The sequence below is a fragment of the Callorhinus ursinus genome, unplaced genomic scaffold, assembly GCF_003265705.2.
Source record: "Callorhinus ursinus isolate GAN/ISIS: 27379988/994484 unplaced genomic scaffold, GSC_fseal_2.0 scaffold19, whole genome shotgun sequence".
Lineage (NCBI taxonomy): Eukaryota > Metazoa > Chordata > Mammalia > Carnivora > Otariidae > Callorhinus > Callorhinus ursinus.
In genome coordinates this window covers 5,301,307-5,314,508 of record NW_027397081.1, presented here as the reverse complement: position 1 = coordinate 5,314,508, position 13,202 = coordinate 5,301,307, and the positions used below count along the sequence as shown (strand labels likewise).

The following is a 13,202-nucleotide window of genomic DNA, read 5'->3' as shown; positions in this document are numbered from 1 at the left end:
ACTATTTCACAGTTTTGTAGGCCCTAAGTTTGTGTTGGCTCACTTGTTTTTTTTTTTTTTGGCTCTGAGTTTTATAAGGACAGAATGGCTGTCAGCTGGCTGAGCCCTGATACTGTGGGAAGGATCTGCTTCCAAGATTATACAGATTGTGGGCAGAATCCAGTTCCTTGTGGTTGTAGGACTGAGGTCCCCACTTCCTTGCTGGCTATCAGCTGGGGCTGCTTCTAGCTTCTAGAAGCCTCTCTCCAGACCCTGCACACAGACTCTTATTACCTCTCTGAGCCAGCAACAGTATGTTGAATCCTTAACACTTGCAATCTTTTTGATTTCTTCTGCTCGATCTCTCTTGCTCTGGACAGAGTAGATGTTCTGTTCTGTTTTGTTTTTGATTCAAACTTTGTTTAAAACAGCCCACAAGCTGTATACCAGACTATAAACACTGGAAGGCCAGCTTCATTGTTCCTTTTCCTCCTTTAACAACCACCAAGACTAGCGTTCAGATCCGATGGGAAAGAGAACCAGAGGGTTGGATGTTCTATTCTTAAGGAATTGTACGGTTATACTGGGCCCCTAGATACTCTATTTTGAGGTTTGCAAACTTCATTATTCCTGCATATTCACAGGTTCCAAGGATTAGAGTGTGGATATCTTTGGGGATCCATTATTCTGCCTCCCATAGTATGCAACCCATGTATGATCGAAGAAACAAGGAGTCCATGGGGAACTTCGTTTCCTGGATGAAAAGACAGAGACCCTGCTCCTTTTTTCCAGCTAGAGACACTAGTATGGGGACAAGATAATCTGAGAGCACCTGCAGCAGCCACCTTTTAACAAGGAGACATTAAGAATGAGGATAAAAAGTCAACATACAAAGGGTGGTGGAGTGGGACAGTAGGAAGCACCTGGGTTCTTGAAACATTTTTGAACAGTAGAACCAATACCAGTGATTGCTTTTGTCTGGATGACTTGTCAGTTGAGGAAAATTAATTTTTTTTTAAAGCAGTCTGTCTAGTTTTCTGTCACTGGCAACTAAAAGCAATTCTGAACGATATGTTGCTCCTAGTCTTGATTTCTGGAGCTCTACTGTGGGACAGACCTCTGCTTTTCCATGCTTAAAATGTTGTATTGAGTAATCTGATTAAATTAATTTATATAGTAATTCATAATAAATGTTTTCAGTCGTGGCACCAATCTTAGCTTCACCTTGAGACTGTGCTCAGGGTTACAGAGTCCAGGAAGGGGGTCCAGGGGTCAGAAAACTATAGCCCATGAGCCAAATCCTGCTGGCATAAGCCAGGGGAACTAAGGAAGGTTTTTAGATTCTCAAAGGGTTGTTTAAACACAAAACAAAACAAAACCAGAACAAAAAAAGAATATGTGACCAGAGACCATGTGTGGCTACTAAACTGAAAATATTTATTTTCTGGTCCTTTATAGAAAAATCTTGCTAACCCCTGCACCTGTCATACAGAGGACTGCACCTACCAAGAAGCTGAGATAGATTTTACTGAGGAAAGAGTCATTAGGTCAGCATTTAATACCTTCGAGAAATAATTATAGATCACCATGTAAAGCTTTTGGCACAGGGGAAGATGAATTCTATCTTCAAGTTAAGTTTCTTTTCAGCTCAACATTTAATAGATTTCTGTTATTACAAGACTATAGAGGACACTGGAGTTACATAATGAATAAAACAGAATCTTAATATAGCTGAAAATCACTTCAGGGAGTCATCTTCTCTGGGAGAAACGATCCATGCAATTCCAAGCAAAAGATAAGGGCCTGTACAAAACAGTTGCATGCAAAATTTTATATGTATCCACCTTTTTCTAAGGATATGGAGGCAAGGATGGAGAGTGGGTGGCTGGAAATTTGTGCCTGTAACACAAGATCAGAGAGGTAGAAAAGGAACGAACAACCATTTAATAGGTACTTTATAGTAATTAATTATCACATCAATCCCCAAAAGTGAATGCTATTCTGCAGTTTCTGTGTCAGGTCATACCCCAATGCCCATATTGTTTTCACTAAACCAAACTGCCTCCTAAAGGGAAGTCAGGGGTGAAGATAAAAGATTAAGGAATGATTCACTTATCCCTCAAACTCTGGGGCAGCAGCTGGGGAAAGACTACAGAATAAGAAGAGGATCAAACAAAACCTGAAGGACCGCTTCTATTTAATTGTGGAAAGATGAAGGCAAGCTAGTGAAAGACTCTGAAAACAAGTGATCACAATGTGTAAAGAGAACTAAGAACTAAGGTAGTTTCTCTCTTTCTTTCAAGATTTTTAAAATTTATTTGACAGAGACAGCGAGAGAGGGAACACAAGCAGGGGGAGTGGGAGAGGGAGAAGCAGGCTTCCCGCCGAGCAGGGAGCCCGATGCGGGGCTCGATCCCAGGACCGTGGGAATCATGACCTGAGCCGAAGGCAGACGCTTAACCGACTGAGCCACCCAGGCGCCTCAAGAACTAAGGTAGTTTCATGGAAGCTAAGAAATTCAAAAGTTTTAAAAGCTTCAGTACCTTGGATAAGAAGATGAAATAACTGATTTTGCCCAAGAGGAGATATTTTACATTGTTGTCCAATTTGGTAGCCACTAGCCACATGCAGCTATTTAAATTTAAATTCGTTAAATCCCAAATAAAAAATTTAAAAATTCAAAATTCAGTTCCTTAGTTGTACTCGCCACATCTGAAACGCTCAAAAGCCTCATATGGTCAGTGGCTACCATACTGGACGACCAGCACATCTCCATCATCACAGAAAGCCCTAGTGGAGTGCGTTTTTGAGCACATCCAGCTGTGCAGAAGTAGCACAATGGGGAGACCGAGCAGGCTTCCCTTAGCCTCTCTTCCGAGGCGGCGCTGGGCGCTTGGTCTGTCCTCCCCAGCTCGCACTGGGCTCTCCACTGTTGCAGTTCGGCCTCAGCCTCACCGTCTCTTCCCTGGACTGCTGCAAGGGCTGCCTATCTGCCCCCCAACGTCTGTTCTTTCCTCCTTCTAACCTGTCCTCCATTAAAGTGCCATTTTCCCCGGCCGGCCAGCCCCTGCTTTTACCGCAGGTCCACGGTGATGGCGCGCGCGTGGGGGCCCTGCACCGATCGGCACCACGCAGCGTGGTCCTCCTCACTCCCTTTCCCGCCCGGTGCGCGCACGGCTCACCGGACAATGCAGGCGGAATGGTGACGGTACATTCACGTCCCACGCGTGACGCGGGAGCGGGAACAATGGCTAATCATCATCACCTCCCTTGTCTTCTGGTCTGTTACCAAATCTTTTTTTTGTCTGCTCCTGCTGGGTCCTCCGGAATAGTTTGTTACCTTATTTTTAAGCCCCGCAGCGGCCTGTTGGTCTTCTTTCTCTCCTCCCGCCTTGCACCAGCAGCTCTGGTCGCCGAACACCATCTCCTCCAGGGGCCCTCTCGGCTCCGGAGAGAAGGGCGAGCGCCCTGCGACCTGGGGCGGCCCACCCTTCCTGCCCTGCTCCTTGCGCACATCGTTCTGCTGGGTGGTCCTCCCCACTCCCCTGGCGCGTCCACGCGTGCTCCCCTCCCCTCCTCCCCGGCGCCCGCGCGAGGCCACCTTTCAGACCCCAGCGCCCTCTGCCATTCCCCTAAGAAGATGCGGGGGGAAAGCTGCACCAAGCCCAAGGAGGGGAGGCATCGTTGTGCGACCGAGGGACACAGCGGGCTTGGCAGTGACCATGTGGGGAGCCACCAGAAGTCAGACGCACTCCGAGCCCTTACTATTCCCGCAAGTAAGGCAACCAAGTCTTCCCCGCAGCGCAGGGCGCTTGCGTCGGCCTCTTCGGCGGCGCAAGAAGACTAGCGCCTCAGGGCGGCGAGGGGGATTGTGGGAGCGCCCCCGGCGCCCCGCAGACTCACGGGAAATGTAGTGCGGTTTCCTCCAATATGGCTGCGCCCAGGTAGAGTGCTGTGCGGGAGCCCGCCGCAGCTTTCGGGGACAAACTGGTGAGGCTGGCGAAGGGGAGGGCGCCGGCGTAGCGAGAGTGCAGCCTGAGCCGTGGCGGAGATTTGTGGCGCTCCTTCCTGGCGGGCGGGATGGCTGCAACCCTGCGTTCTCCGGTCGGCCTCCCCCGGGGGGGGGGGGGCTGAGGCCGGAGCCAGGGCAGGGAGGACCCGAGCGGGCCCCTGGGCTGGTCCGTGGGCAGCGGGCCCTGTCGGGGTTCGGGGTGCAAGTGTGTGTTCCGTGCGGATGCCCACGTGCTGTCTGTGTCGCTCTTCTGTTTCCTTTGGGGGTGGGGACGGGCGATCGCAGCCTGGGGAGGGTTCGTCGGCAGCTGCGCGGGCTTGTCTGACCCGCGGCAGTGCAGTGAAGAAAAGGCATTGCTGGTGGTCGGCTGGGTCACACAGCTGAGTCTGGCTGTGCTCGCGTTTGAGCAATCCCCGAGGCCCCGGGGCCCCTGGGAGTGTCAGGGTGTGCTTCCAGGTGATTTTATTTCACAGATACCTACTGAGTACCTACTGTATGCCAGGCACTCAGGTCTCCGAGCTCAAGTCGACGACAGTTCTCTGGGCGAGCCCAGCACACAAACGGGTAATTATAATACAATCGGAAAAGGGCAGAGAGAGGGGCACACACCAAGCATTAGTGAAAACGTCGAAGAACGCCACCAAACTCAGAATTCTGAAGAAGTGGTTTAGGAGATAAGAAGGCAAGGTTGGTTAAGTTTAGCAAGTATAGGCTTACTCAGTAAACGTTTCTTGGGTGGCTTTTCCTTGCTAGATCCTGTTCTAGGTGCTGAGTGCTCCAGGGTGAATAATACAGACAAAATCTCTACTTTCATAGAGTTTATTTTTCTGGTAAGTTAGAGGAGAAAGAAAATAAATTAATGAGGACATAAGAAAATATACAGTAGGTGTTCTTCAGAGAATTAAAACAGGGTGATATGACAAGTGATGGGGTCAATTTTTTAATCATTTAAAATTTTAAGTTTCTTTTTTAATAGGCAATGCAGTTTGAATAGTTACTAAATTCAAATTTATCTACAAGCACAGGAACATTTTTCCATACTGTGTTGGTTCATTATGGGCACTCTGTTGTTCAGGGAGGGCAGGATCACACTACTGTTAGCACTTAGGGCGATATCCAGTAGGATATGTTGGGGTTAAACTTACAAGCAGAGTCAGTGTAATCTCTAAACTCTTGTTAACTCATGGAGAGTGTGCTTGGACTGTTTTTGATTAGACTGGACTCAGTATGGCTAATAGTCTATCTAGTAACTAATGAGTGACCTCACCCCCGTAACATCCCATAACACTACCATAGCATGGCAAGGAGCATCCAAACCTTTGTGCAATAGTAAAGATTTATTGGCCGGGGAAGTGGCCTTGTGAGCCCAGTTTTCACGTGAGGGCACCTCCAGACCTCAGTGGCTGGTATCAGCCTATTCCTTGTGTGGAGGCGACTCAGACCTGCTGGGCCAGCACATAGCCAAGTCTCTGGAATGGGGAACAGATGAGCCTCCAGAGCTATATCTGGATTTGTCTTTGAAAGGGAAGAAGGGAAAAAACAAAAAAACACACTCCCTTGAATTAATAGCATTGTTTTTAGCTCAATAAGAATATTTCTGATTGAGGGGCGCCTGAGTGGCTCAGTTGGTTAGGTGACTGCCTTCGGCTCAGGTCATGATCCTGGAGTCCCGGGATTGAGTCCCGCATCGGGCTCCCTGCTCAGCGAGGAGTCTGCTTCTCCCTCTGACCCTCCCCCCCCTCTCTCTCTCATTCTCGCTCTCTCAGATAAATAAATCTTTAAATAAACAAAATAATAAAAAAAAAGAATATTTCTGATTGAGTTCAGAGTTCCGACTTTATTAAATTTTTAAAGTATTTTCTAATCTTAATTGTTTGAACTCAAGTAAAAGATTTTAAAATTAAAACAAGAAAGGGAAGAAGATAGGGAGGATGACAGAATGTGATCATGAGGCTCCATCTGCTGGTACTAGGCTCTTAGTTTCATGCTTTTAAAAAAGATGTATTCAACATCTTTTTCTTAATTTCTTCCACTTTGCAGTCTTTGCTCATGTGACATGTTAAAATAAGAATTCTTCGTGTTTTTATCCCTTATTTTCCATTTCACACCGCAAAGATGCCATTCCAAAGGTGATGGTCCTGAATGGCAGTAAGATAGTTCCTTTGAGGGCCCTCAGCTTTTCTTTGTCCTCTTAAACCATCCCGATCCTGCTCTTCTGGAAGTTACCAACGATTTATTAATAGACATATTTAATCCTTTTAACAGATTATGAGATAGTGTCAGAAATTAACACAGCCAGACATTAATGTGATGAAAACAGATTTTGTTTAGTCACTACTGACAGTAGGGGAAAGAGCTGAGCTGCATTCCAATTTGTGAGGGATGATTTGGGTGTTTTAAAGGTAGAATGGGGTGGGGGTAGAGCAGGGGCTCTGTAGAGTTAGAGAAGTGAAAAATCACAAAGGGTTGGTCATTGCAAATGAAATGAAGCCAGCTGTGTTTGCTAGCTGGCAGTTATTAAAGATAGGATTCTATCCTACCACAGAGACTGGGAAACAGAGGCCCTGTCCTTCCTGATGATTACATTTCAGAGCAATGACTCTCAGGTCTTTGAGAGAAATACTTCCCTTTTTTTTTTTTTTTTTTTAAGATTTACTTATTCATTTTAGAAAGAGAAAATCCAAGTGCGTGAGTGGGGGTGAGGGGCAGAAGGAGAATCTCAAGCCGACTCTGCTCAGCATGAAGCCCGATGGGGGGCTCAGTCCTGTGACCCCGAGATCATGACCTGAGCTGCAATCAAGAGTCGGATGCCCAACCGACTGAGCCACCCAGGTGCTCTGAGAGAGATACTTCTGAGTTGCAAGAGATACATATTCACAAATGTGATCCCCTTTTAGTAAATGCTCTAGGAAAGGGAGATAAGGGGCCCATCAGTAGGTGTTGCTAGAACAAATAGTTAAATTTCCTGGCATTTTTAGTTTTCTCAGGCAGTCATTGTAATGGGGAAGCTGGGGACATCCTAGGGACATTGCTTTATGCTGCTAGAAGCCATGGTCAAGTCTGGTCTAGTGTTTTAGTGCAGGGTTTAGTTGGAATTATGTGCCAAGAGCAGGCACTATTAGCCCAATTTTACACGTGAGGGAACCCAAGCACAGAAATAAATAACTCACACAGCATGGTACAGCTAGTAAGTGGTAGAGCTGAGATTTGAATGTAGAACCTGGACCCCTAAACACTGTGTTAAACTGTCTCATAGCACTCACGGAGACCGGGGAAGCAGTGAAAATTATGATTTAATCCTTGTCAAAAGAGCTTAAGTCCAATGGAAGGGGCCAAACATTAGAACAAATAGTTATAATCAGTGCGGTGTCAGAGATCTCTGATCAACTACCCTCTTCCTGTCTAATGAGGACACGGAAAGCTTTCTAACCTGAATTTTCCTTTTAGCCACTTTCTGCTGTTACCTGCCAGCCAGACATTACAACTGTGTATCTCACCAGAGCCTCAGAGCTGTTACATCCTCAGTCCTACTCATTACCTCCCTTCCTCGTTATTGTCTCTCTTTCAGACCCTTCTGACTCTCCAGTTTCCGAATGCCATTGATGGTCTCGGTCACTTGGGCTCTGTCCTGTTAGGAAGTGATCTGTGTTTCCTCTTTCCCTCATGTATCAGTAGTCACCAAGTCCTACGGAAGGTACTAGAACTTTTCTTTGGTCCTCCCGCGTCTCTCTGTTTTCCTTTTCTCTTACAGCCTCCCTGCGTGTGGGCAGCGGCCTGTTGTTGCTACTTGCCAGGCCGGCTTACTGCAGATCCTCCTGCCCCTGACTTCCCTGTGAGGCTGTCCAGCCGGCCTGCTGCTCTGGCCTCAGTTCCTCTCACACGCACCCTGTGGGTTAGTTAAGTTAGCTCCTGGCTGCTCTTTCAGTCGAGTCAGCATTTTCTCTCTAGACATAAAGAGTAGTAATTAGAGTTTTGGCTGTTTATGAGCTGTTTTGGAGTATGATTTTATTTAACTTCCTAAATTTATTTTGTTTGCTAACTTTGAAGACATTCAAGCGGGTGAAGAGTGGGATCGGTGGATCAGCCAACAGTCTCTGCTCTAAAAAAAATATGCCTACCTCTCACTGTCTTTGCCAGACGCATCCGTTTCTGTTTTTAGCTTCTGCTCTTTATTGCCTCACTGGGTACCTCCCTTCCAGATGACTCCGTATTCCCCTTGCCCTTCAGTGCTCAGCTCAGGTCGACTTGTGTTTTGAAGTTCTCCCCGATTTTTCCAGTTAACAACGATCATTTTTTTTTTCTAATTCATGTCACATTGAAAGACTCTACAGTTAACAATTATATCAAGATATGTTATTCTTTCATTGTTTAGTGTTTGTCTGTGTTCCTCAACTAATTTCTAAACTTGTTGAAAGCACGAACTGTGTATTACAGTTGTAGGCTGCAGAGTGCTCAGACCATAAATAGGCACGTGTGTATCTGCCCATTATCACTCATTTATCCCTTCAACACATTTTTATTGAGCACCTACTACGTCTAGCATTCCTGCTCGATTAAGCTACAAACGAATCATTACAAATTATGTTAAATTCTGTGACTAAAATAAATGGGCCACTGTAATAAAGCATGATGCAGGGTGTTGATTTGGATAGTGTGAATGCCTTTGTGGGAAAGTGCTCAGTAACTACTTGCTGACTGACATATTTTAGTAGAAGGAAAACACAGTTCTATGGGGTTCTTATATCTGTATTTAAAAAATTATGGATATAAATCTATATAATATGTACAGCTTAAAAAATAAAAAAACACCTAAATCACCATATAGCTTAAGAAATACCTTTGATGCTTTTGTACGTCCCTTCTATGTCACATTCCTCCCCTCCCGCCAGAAATAACTTCTCTCCTGGATTATGTGTTTATTATTTGCTTTTCTTTGCGTTTTGCTATATGTGTATTTTTAAGCAACATATGGCTTACTTTTGGGTTTTGAACTTTATGTAAATGGAATCATACCATATAGTCTGAATTTTTTGTTTTCTTTCTTCTTCTTCTTTCTTTCTTTCCTAACCTTATGTTTGTGAAATTTGTCTGTGGCACATTTTACCTAGGACTTCACGAGTAAGGGGCTATATTACCTATGGGTAATGTAGTGCACTTAATAGAGCATTGGAACATTTTGTAGAACCCTCAGAGATGCTCTTGCTTTTTTGATGTTCTTGCTTTTTTGTTACCTTCTTAAATATCCGTTTGTTGTCCAGGCATCAGTTTGTTTTCACTTCTCTTGGTTGGTGAAAAGTAAAGTAAGCATTTTAAAAAATGATCACATAGAAATATGTATAAACTATAGAATATATGAATAGCATTGTTATAACTTCCACTAGGGTTCTTAAAGTTGACATTTTATACCTTTTTTTCCCCCCAGTACTGTCATGGACAGCGACCATCAAAGTAGTTACAAACTCAATAAAACTGAGAAGAAGTTCTTGAGGAAACAGATTAAAGCCAGGCATACTTTGCTGAGACATGAAGGCATTGAGACAGTATCCTATGCCACTCAGGTAACCTAAAACTATTACCGTTTGAATGTAGCCGTGTTGCCATGTTAACATGTTGTAGTCATATTGGTTAATAATTGCTCAGAGAAGAAGGCTGTGATTGTTCAGTCTTGTGTTATGTCTCTATTCAGTATACACATGACAGGACCTGCTAACTTTCTATTTTGGGGACATAGTTTGAATTTCCATTGACCGTGTTGGTTGAACTGGAGGGAGTGGTGGGTATATGTTCACAGAATTTACGAAGCATATTTCCATTCATTATTTAATTCCTTAGGAATTCTTACATGATGGGTTAGAGAACTAAGGCTCTGACAGGTGGTATGTCCTTTGATAGGGTGGCTGAACAGAAAACTAAACCTAAACCTCTTTTATATCCTAATGTAGTCTTTCCCCTCTATTCCTAACTTCATTTTTGTTATAAGGTATTTTGATTATGTGCTATAAAACAGTTTTAATTTATTAGACCTTATTTACAAAACCTTTTCATTTTCTAATGGCAAAAATTCAACATATATATATTATATTATAATATATTATGTGTTAATTATACGTATGAGGGACTGTGAGACTTCTTGGACTGTGAGTAAGACTTGGACTTAAGCAAACTCCATGCTCAGCACAGAGCCCGATGCGGGGCCTGAGATCATGACCTGAGCCGAAATCAAGAGTCGGACGCTCAGCCAACAGAGCCACCCGGGCGCCCCTGTGGAGGGAGATTTAAGTTTAGCAGGTAATAGGCCCATACTTAGATTCAACACAGTATTAATGACTTCAGAGAATTAAACCAAACTCCTATAAAGAGGTTAGTATACGTAATAGATTAGAAGTAATGTGGATGCACACGCGGTACTGTTTCTGCCAAGAGCCGCCGAGGCTGTGAGGCGTTCAAAAGATTAAACTGACATGATCTCTGCTCCTCTCTTCCCAAGTATAACTTGCTTTCTTTTCCTTCTAGGGTCGTGAAGACAAGCGTAAAGAAAGAAATGGGTTATAATTTTTCTGCCTCTGAAGCTGTTGCTAGTGGATCTGTTTTTTTAGATTTCTGGAAGCTTTAACCTCACCTTCATGCCTTCTAAATTGTCTTCTTATTTGGGCTTGATTGTTTTTTTCTCCACAATATTTTTACAAGAAAGGAATAAAATTCTAGAAGAACCTCTAATTGCATATTATCTATCCAGGAGAGAACAAATGTTCTTTTCGTGATGTGTTATAAGTATACGTGCCTTTGTGCAAATTTATAGCCATTGTGAGATTTTTCTAGAGCAGTGGTCCTCAAATTGTCAGGACTGAAGACAACTTTAAAAAAAATTCTGAATTCTCTACTTCATATTACTGGGAAAATTGCTTGCTTGAACAATTATAGATAAGACAGTTATTGCTTTTAATTATATTGTGTAACTCACATGCAATTGAAAATAAATTCCTCCCTTTCCTCCCCTCTGCACTTGTTTTTGTGTGGTTTGCCTTTAGAATTGCCTACAGATCACTTAGCATCCTTGAGGACCACTAGTATTCCTCAGGTTGTACCTCACCATGCTCCTCATTCTCTAGATGGGGTATTGGACCCTTGACATTTATATCACCTTTGCAATTCCTTAGATTTGGGAATATAGAAATATTTTTGTAACTTTGGCTGCATATAACCAAGTTATTTTAGTACTTTAATTTATAAACCCTGTTGAATGAGGTCCAAGACAAGCCATCTTAGACTAAATTTTATACCATGTTTTATATCATTGTATTATTGTATTTGTTCATCATGTGAATGTGTATATTTGCAAACATACAAAGTATGGGGTCTTCCGTGACAGCATGGAGCTTTACTTTTCTCATCCAGTTTTATAATAATCTATTAAAACAAGTTTCTAGATATTCCCATTTGGTGTATATGAAACTTAATACATTATATTCTAATCTCCAGCTTTGTATATAAATCAGGGGTCGGCGGAGTACTGTCCCTAGGTCAAATCTGGCTTGTAAGCTAAGAATGAGTTTTACATTTTCAAAGGGTTGTTGGAAATGAAAATAAAGTATGTGACAGAGACTTGCCTGAGAAGCCTGAAATATTTACTGTCTGGCCCTTTTCAGAAAAAGTTTGTCAATGCCTGGTGTAAATGGTAAAACTGTTAAGAGTAAGCCATCAGCGGTTTACTTCTCTTCTGCTACAAAGCTTTTAGAAGTCATAGATTATAAATTAAAAATATTAACACTGTGTAGAATGTTTTATAAGAGGTGCTAGGCCATAAGCATCAGAATAAAAATAGGAAACATCTCCCCCCGCCCCCCGACAAACCCCTTGAATAAAGTTTAGTGCAGGACTGCAGATAACAGGAAGTAAGCATAAGCATGAAATTTAACTAAGGAGAAAAGTTTTAATTGCAAAATGACTGAATTACTCAGACACAGAGGAAAATTTTCCTGTTTTGTGTTCAGTAGAAACTAGTAACATTGTATCATGGTTATGTCAAGTGTGGATTCTGAAAACTGACAGAAATAGGTTTGAAACCCAACTCCCCCATCACTACCGTAACTTAATTTTTCTGCTATTTAGTGTACTCTATGAAGTGGGACTAATATTACCACTTTGTAGGCTTGTTGTGAAGGTTATGTTAATGAGGATTAAGTAGGTCAAAGTAGGTATTGGCTGGCAGAAGTATTATGTAACCCCTATTCCTTGTCTCCTATTTCTCTTTCATTGTGTTAAACTTGTAAGCAGTAATAAATGTGACATTTTAATTTGTATGTATAGCCATTAAGAAAGGAATATTTTACTGCAAAGTCTATTTAAAAATCAGTAGTATTCATATCATAGGTATACTTTTTAATCCACAATATTTAATAAATTAATTTATATACTATGTATGAAATTAGAAACCCAAATAACCACAATAAGAAAACCTTTTTTCCCATCTTAATTACATCTTTGTGGAAATCTTACTTAAAAATAATCTTATTTTAAAAAATCTTATTTTAAAATCTTATTTGAAAATAAATGGATTGATACTAATTGCTCATGTTTTTTTTTTCTTTTTTTGTTTTTTTAAAGAGCCTGGTTGTTGCCAATGGTGGATTGGGTAACAATGTGAGTAGGAACCAGCTGGTCCCAGTGTTAGAGAAGTGTGGCCTGGTGGATGCTCTCCTAATGCCACCTAGTAAGCCCTACTCATTTGTGAGATACAAAACTGCAGAAGAAGCTAAGGAAGCCTATGTCACCCTCAACGGAAAAGAAATAGTGGATGATTTAGGACAAAAGATCATTCTGTACTTGAATTTTGTGGAAAAAGGTATTAGTATACAGGTATCTTTTAAAAAATGGTCGTTGGTTTTGTGTGAGTTTTGTTTCTTTTCTTTTCTTTTCTTTTCTTTTCCTTTCCTTTCTTTTCTTTTTTTTTTCTTTTGGAGTTACTGTGAAACCAAACAGGACCTCAGTTAAGCAGCCCCTTTTTGTCTGACAAACACTCTTTACGCACCTAGTTTGTACCGGGCATGGGGCCAGTCGTTGAAGGGATGTGGATTAGACATAGCTCTGCCTTTAAGGAGCTGGGCCTACCACCCTAACAATATATTTATTATCTGTGTTACTTACTTTAGAATCCTGCTACCTAATTGTGCTTTTCAAAATTTAATGTTGGGGATTCAGATTACCAATTTTA

The 13,202-nt window shown here is 42.5% G+C and overlaps 1 protein-coding gene and 1 non-coding gene across 7 annotated transcripts in view; one reads left to right on the top strand and one right to left on the bottom strand.

The window, feature by feature from the left end:
- Positions 1–395: 395 nt before the first annotated feature.
- LOC112840674 (small nucleolar RNA SNORA61) lies at positions 396–527 on the bottom strand. Its single transcript, XR_003212564.1, has one exon. It is a non-coding gene; the product is annotated as a small nucleolar RNA SNORA61 (small nucleolar RNA).
- Positions 528–3,897: 3,370 nt separating this feature from the next.
- Positions 3,898–13,202, top strand: part of ALKBH8 (alkB homolog 8, tRNA methyltransferase) — a 50,363-nt gene continuing 41,058 nt past the window's right edge. Inside the window, exons 1-4 of one of the 6 annotated variants that reach the window (XM_025893891.2) lie at positions 3,898–3,969; positions 7,560–7,685; positions 9,414–9,549; positions 12,596–12,833. In XM_025893891.2, the coding sequence (XP_025749676.1) occupies positions 9,421–9,549; positions 12,596–12,833 (367 nt within the window). In that variant the 5' untranslated portion in view covers positions 3,898–3,969; positions 7,560–7,685; positions 9,414–9,420. The other 5 variants (XM_025893889.2, XM_025893890.2, XM_073903675.1 and 2 more) reach the window with 5 other exon arrangements.